Source organism: Montipora capricornis, chromosome 4 (genome assembly GCF_036669925.1).
Source record: "Montipora capricornis isolate CH-2021 chromosome 4, ASM3666992v2, whole genome shotgun sequence".
Taxonomy (NCBI): domain Eukaryota; kingdom Metazoa; phylum Cnidaria; class Anthozoa; order Scleractinia; family Acroporidae; genus Montipora; species Montipora capricornis.
In genome coordinates, this window is record NC_090886.1 from 496498 (window position 1) to 503997 (window position 7500).

At 39.8% G+C, this 7500-nt stretch overlaps 1 protein-coding gene across 1 annotated transcript in view; it reads right to left on the reverse strand.

Annotated features, from left to right (window-relative positions):
• The window catches only part of LOC138045046 (interaptin-like), a 36301-nt gene that overhangs the window by 15654 nt on the left and 13147 nt on the right, over positions 1-7500 (reverse strand). The window contains exons 3-5 of the mRNA XM_068891400.1: positions 3488-3596; positions 2011-2122; positions 1485-1535 (exon numbers count right to left, since the gene is read on the reverse strand). Of these exons, the coding sequence (XP_068747501.1) occupies positions 1485-1535; positions 2011-2122; positions 3488-3596 (272 nt within the window). The remainder of the gene's footprint in view (positions 1-1484; positions 1536-2010; positions 2123-3487; positions 3597-7500) is intronic.

Genomic DNA, 7500 nt, shown 5'->3' on the forward strand with positions numbered 1-7500 from the left:
AGATATCAAAATTTCTATTAGTGGCAACGTGCTATGTACCAGTGTGCACTACAAACCTACAGATTCTCACAGTTATTTGTTGTATTCATCATCACATCCATCACATGTCAAGAACTCCATTCCTTATTCTCAATTTCTTAGACTTTGACGTCTATGTAGTGATGACTCCGATTTTTCCAGCAAATCAGAGGAGATGTGCCAGTTCTTCGAAAAAACGTGGCTATCCTGTCCCTGTGGTCAAAGCGGGCCATCATCGCGCCCAACAATTTGATGGACAGTCATCACTACAAACCTCACAAAAAGATAAGAATGACAGAATTCCATTCACCCTCACTTTCCATCCTCATAATCATGCAGTCAAAAGTATCATTCTTAATAATTTTAAATTACTCCAAAATGATCCTGAGACTGGTAGAATCTTTTCACATCTCCACTTATTTCATTCAAACGCGACAAAAACGTAGGCAACTTTTTAGTTAGAAGCGCGCTCAAAACTAACGAGCAACCCGGCACTTTCAAATAAGCGCGCTCACGATGCAAAACTTGTCTTTTCATTGTTAACACTAGCAAGATATCGGGACCTAAGCGATCTCTTAAGATCACCGATCGTTTCACATGTACCTCCGCAAATGTCATTTATTGCATAACCTGTATGTTATGCAATAAATTATACATTGGCGAGACAGGTAGACGACTAGGCGACCGATTCCGTGTACACCTTCACGATGTTGAGAAGAATGACAAAGATGCATCTGCGGCCTTTCCCTACATCTAGGTACGACGGAAAGGGCCGCAAGAATCTGGAACAAAAATTCATCTTCCAAATCCGCACCCTTAATCCTCACGGTATTAACGAACGCTTTTCATTTAACTGATATATTCCTATTTTTCACGTTGCCATGTTACCACCAATAGCGTAGATCCTACTCTACTATAAAAACTACACGTAACCCACAATTCCTCGATTCGCTCTGACGAAGGGCTAACGCTCGAAACGTCAGCTTTTAGAATCTCTGTACGGTGGCCAATTTACATTATCAACTCCGTTGATAAAACCAACTTTTTGTATACTACTTCCCCACCGTCCCAGCACCACAGTTTCTTTCGAAACTATCCCCTTCTTTCATTTGTCGTCCCTATCGTCTGACAAAGCATCCTTTGACCAAGCCCCATCTCGTTACCAGAAAGCACTCAACGAAAGTGGACACCACTACACCGTACAGTACGAACCAGCCAAAGCAAGCAAACGTAAAAACCAACAACGCAACAACATCCCCTGGTACAACCCTCCTTTGCCCACAGATATATGACATACATTCTTAATTTAATCAAGTAGTAAGCATGATACTTCAGAAATATGATTCATACTGTCTGAAAGGATTATTCTTCATATCATTTTTACCTCTACATTTTTCTAGCTATTTCCAAAAGATATATAAAAAGAAAAGTAGCATATAAATGAAAATGACATCACTTCTCTGTACCAAGTAACTGAAAATTTATGTTCTTCAACATCTTTCCATCAACGTGATGTTCTGTGAAAACAGATAGAAACAAACAAGTTACATTAGTCATTTTTTCATTGTAACAATTTGAGTACTAGGACCTGGTCTTTTGACAAGCATTCCTGATACACGTAGTTACAACTCTTTCGTTTGAATTAGCAAGGAAAGAAAGGTTCTCCCCTGGTGCTGTTGTTAGGTTGTCAAAATAATATACACACAAACAGACCAAGTTCACATCTTGCTCTTCACTAACAACTAGATCTGTCAACCCTGCCACACAAAAAAGCCAACTAGTTGCTGCCTTTCTGTTCTGTCCTTGTACTAGATGTTTTGTGTTGGTATTTTGATTATAATAATAATAAATTGTTTCCTGCATACAGAGATTGGAATTACTGCACGGTGCAAATGACAAGTTCTTAAAGCTGACCTCGTGAATTTTTTGCATGAGCATTTTACTTTGCATTGCCAAAGGCTGACCATTCCAACCAAATAATAAATCAATAACCTTTGAACTCTGGAGTGAAATGTCCCAGTCCAATGTAATCCAACCAATCCACACAATCTTCTTCTGTCCACACTTCTAATGCAAGATTATGAAACCTTTTGTCATCTCTTGGCTAAATAAATATTCACAAAACAATAATTAAGTATAAAAGACTTATATTCATAACTTGTGACGTTCTCATATTGCAATTTGACCAGAATCTGAATACCTGTTGAACCAATTGCTGGCTTCTATGCTGGAGTGACAAGTAAGGGCAAAAGCAAAAGAAGGTAGTTTTCACAGAAGCCATTTTTGCCAGGAAAGAGTCTTGATAAACTATCATCATTGCAGGGATATCTATTAGAGAGCAATTTGATGTGCTATCACACTCTAACAGCAGCCTCTGTTAAAACCTAAGTGCTCCACAGCCAAGGTTTTAAAGGTTGTCCATGTACCCTTTCTCGTTACTTATTATCACTCTTAGCACTACAATGTTCTCCAAATTTAATTGTTAGCGAACAGCATGATCAGGCATAATGTCAAATTTCACAGCGTCTAATTTCACAGACCTCAAGCAGAATATGCCCCCAGACCCCATATAGGCCACTTGCACTAAGAGGACATGTGACATCGTTTTTATGAAAATGAAAGCTACATGATTTTGCCTTCGAAACACTATTAGTGTGTCATCTCTTAAACAAAATAATAGTGATTTGGTTTTTCAAACCCACACCATTTGCTTAAAATGAGAAAGTCCATAGCTGATCACGTGACCAAAACTTGATTTTTTAAAATTATGAATTACAGCTTTCTGACACAAATTTTGCACTTGAACTTCAAGGAAAATGTTGAAAAGATGATGTGGTAACGTTTATGGCACATCTGAACTCAACTATCAAACATTTAACAAGATATAAGCAAAAAGTAGTTTTGGCTGCCATGTTGGAGGGCAAGAGTATGCCCTCCAACATGGCGGCCAAGACAAATCATGCTACTTTGTCGAAAAATCAAAGTACCATAAAATATTTCCCTTAAATGCGTTTCCTCTCAAATTTTGCGTGTAAGATAATTTTTATGTGTTCTGTCAATTTTTGGCAACCTCAAGATTACAACTCACTGTTTAAGGGAAGCATTGGTCACATGACCTCTTAGTGCAAGTGGCCTATTATAAAGGAAAGTCTTGTTGTTGTTTATTGAATGTACCAATCCATCCACTAATTAACTAGACAGATATACTACTGCTGTTACTTGGTTAAAATTTGATGAGTTTTGGCAAAAAGGCCAAAGCAACCAAAAGGTAGCATTTTTATAACTATAGTTTTGCACAGTCCTATTTACTACTATTGGCATCTCACTAATTTAACATTAAAACCCTTTTATTAGGGGGGATGGCTATAATTACATCAGTAGGTACTGGTACGGTTATTTGCAAATAATTTGCACAAGAAATCATAACACTCACATTAAAGGGTTTGTTTCCCTAAAATAATGGAATCACCTGTTGCTCCAGGAGGGATGAAGGTACAACAGGGGATGTTGCATTAAATTCATATCCATTCTCCATTGTGTGCACTTCTTCTAAATTGTCTGTTTCTACCTCAACAGAGCTAATGAGAAAAAAAAGATTTTAGTTCTAGTTTCTCTGCTACCATGAACAAGTGATTGCTTGAATGTAATAGCCACGCAAAAACCTGAAGTCAAAAGAGCCAGTCAAGGGGGAGGGGGGTGAGAGGAAGGAGTGAGAAACCACCTGCAATCAACTCCACAATATTTGTTATACTCCTGTTTGCCAGCAGACGGGGGAAAATATGGTTCCTGATAAAGTGTAAAAAAAAAAAATCCGCCTGTCAGTCAAATGCTCCCTTTTGTAAAACTGAAAAAGACAAAATAGAGTGGAAAGAGCTGACGATGTTTTCAAAAATTCTGCAAACTTCCTTGCAAGAGCTTGGCCAGGATCTTCTGGTGTTCTTGTGTTGTTTGTCTGTTGGATCCACAAGGACATATCTAGTCATCCAGGGGTGGGGGCTGGGGCTGGATACTGTGGGTGCGGAGGTGACTGGTCAGGCCAATCTACACCCAGTTTTGCCAGTGTGGGCAGGCGATAGTAGCAGCAGTTGGGCCTGTCTGCATCCCTCAGCTGCAGCAGTTCTGTTCTTTTCATAGGTTTTGGTGCAGCTGATCGCCATTTGCCCCTGTCCCGGGCTGTCTGTTCCCATGTATCGGGTTTAGGCAGAAGGCGTTAAATGACTCTTTCAGAGTGTCCTTGAAGCGTTTCCTCTGTCCTCCTTGGGAGCAATTGCCTTCCTGTACTTCACAGAACAGCAGTTTCTTAGGGAGCCGGTTGTCTGGCATGCGAACTACATTACCTGCCCAGCAAAGCTGTGACTGCATCAGGATGGTGCAGATGCTAGGCAGGACAGCACAGGAGATGACCTTAATGTCTGGTATTTTGTCTTGCTACATGTACTTTATGCCTAGGAGTTTCCTGAGGAACGTTGTGTGGAAAAGGTTCAGCTTTGTGGTAGTATGGTAGGTAGGTACATGTAGGTAAAACTTTACCCGGTATGTATACACGGTATTTTTATTCAGCTATAAAATCTTGTTACAAAAGGAATTAACCCTAACCCTAACCCTAAGCCCTCTGGTCTTTTTTGCACTTATTGTAATACTGAAGTTGTCACAGGCTGCAGAGAACTTGTCAATGCTGTTCTGCATGTCAATTTCTGAGGTGGCATTGAGGGCACAGTCATCGGCAAACAAGTCGTTGATGGTGTCTGTCTTCACCTTGGTTTTTGCCTCCTGAGGTTGAACAGCAAGCCATCAGAACAATATCTGATGCCAACTCCCACGTGTATATCTCTAAAGTCATCCATGAGAATGGCGGGGAACATGATGCTGAACAGGGTGGGAGCCAGTACACACCCCTGCCTCACCCCATTTGAGAAAGTGAATGACTGAGATGTCTCCGTTGTCCTGGACTCTGGCTTCCATGCCATCCATCATGAAGTTGTTGAATGATGGCAATGAACTTCCTGGGGCATCCATATTTCGCCATGATTCTTCCGGCAGAAGGTTAGGTTCTTAAAGAAGAGCAGTAAGACGTTGTAAAGCAGCTAATAAATAGAGGCGATATTTTGGCGGTCCTTCCAATGGGATTTAGCAAAAGCTTCAAACTTTAGCCTTTTCTAAAAATAAAGGAGAAGATGACTGGCAAAATGTGTTCTGTATTAGTGATCAAACCTTTGAGCAGTATCATCAATGAACAGATTAAAGAGGATAAAGGATTAGGGCTCACAAAAACCTCGTTGATGGCTTCCAGGATAGAAGATGTATCCATTGGGGTTAGGGTTAGCTAGTTTTCAAATCGATAGGATGTGCTGGACAAGGAATTTCTCAAGGTGCAGAAAGGACATTCCAATAACTTCCACAAACGATTGTCAGCTATCTTTGTTGACAAACCGCACACAGTAGAAACATGGACAGGGAAACACTTAGTCTAATAATAAGTTGAAATCTCAGTTCGATCATGTAAATTTTTCCCTAGCAAAGTAATTGTATTCCTGCCAACATTTACATTATTGGTTGGCAGTTGACATCTAGAGTTACATTCAAACTTACACTCATCACACATGATTGGAAATGGGAGGTTTCGAAAATCTTGTGGGGCTAATTACAGGTGCAGGGACAGCACTGTGGTGAGTGCAATCGCCTCCCACCAATGTGGCCGGAGTTTGTTGGTTCTCTACTCTGCTCTGAGAGGTTTTTCTCCAGGTACTCCGCTTTTCCCCTCTCCTCAAAACAAATATGATTTGATACATATTCATTTGATTTGATTTCATTTGTGCATGACCCCACAAGCTATTCAGCTTTACACATATCATGTGAAAATAAAGTTCTATTATTATTATTATTATTATTATTATTCTCACTTCACCTCACCCCCTCCCCCTCCGCAGCTGTTTTGACTTATTTTCACTCAAAAGTCAACCCTGGTGGAAAGAAGATTCTAAAATTCACCAGGCTATGCTATTTGAAGCTGTGTGTTCAATCTGGCAACCCTTGTTCAATTTACTGTTGCATGGCGTTGGATATCCAACTCAATCATCTTGTATTACAAATAAGGTCAAACAGATTATGCTGAGAGACAGGGAACAGCCATGCAGTTCAAGAAGGCAAAGACTCATGTGTAAGCTGCACCTTTTTGCTTAAGTTTTGGGCCAGAAATCGCAAGTGCGGCTTATACACGAAACCATTGCTTTCAGAGGGAGTAAACTGGCTTGTAGTGGTCACAAATTGAACTGAAAACCTTCCGTAACTAAAGATTAAACATATTGAGACCTGTTGTTGATCACTGCTTTCGGTAGAAGTGGTGGCTCCTAAAGGAGCCGTTTGTTTGCATCTTTAGGTTCTAAACCCGAATCTTGCTCGCCAGTAGTTCTTTCAAGCGTTTCATTTGCACTTTGTTTAATGAGCAGTTTACTGGTAACTCTAATTGGCATGGAATCTCCATTCCTCCGCACTACTGCTTACAATGTTGTCTAAGACCGATCACCTCAACACTGATTTCTCCACTACCTATGAAAAAATACCATGCTATTTGCGAGAACTCGCAAGGCAAATGGCCGACCGTTTCATTGCTCTTCACTACTTTCATGGGGTGTTTGTCCATGGGGTTGTTAGACTCCCGTTTAGCAACAAGTTTTTCTCAGAGTGATGGCTTCCACACGTCTTGATAAACCGGCTGGTATTTTTTACAGGTCACAGGTCATTGTTTTACTAATACAGAAAGTGTCCTAAACATGCATAAAAGCTAACCTTAGACCTAAACAAAAGCTTTTAGGCTTAAGGTTAGCATTTTTTAATGTTTATGATACTTACTATATTGGTAAAACAATGACCTGTGACCTGTGACCTGTGGCTTGCAAAAAATACCAGCCGCCTGATAAACGCGATATCCACGCACAGCTGATGCAAAAGTAAACGTTTCCATGTACAGACTTCCCTCGTTAAATGACTGCGTGGTTACCAAGCAAACGTTTTGCATCGTTTTCCTGTGCCTTTTTCATGCAAATTCTATGGTTTTCATTTCAACTGTGGGCTTCAGCAATGAAGACAACTGTTGTCAGTCACAGGGAATAGGGAAAAATTGATTAAAAAAAAGCTTTTAAAAGGCACATGTATTTTCAAAGTTGATTAATTATTGTTAACATCTGCGAACAAACAACCAACTTATTTTACAAGATTGCTTTTTTGGAGTTCTTATTTTTTCCAAATTCATGCTTGAAAGTTGGGGTTGCGGCTTATACACGAGTCTTTAAGGTAAGTTAAAACATGGCTTCACTTCAAAAATGAGAATCCTATCATAATAACATATTTTTTACAGAGCTTTCATGCCTTTTTTTAATGCATATGAACTAGGACTAGAAATGATCTTTCTGGGCTAGACAATTTGTATAAAAATCAGAAAGACTCCTAGAAGTCAATGACTACCGGTATACAGTATATAATTTA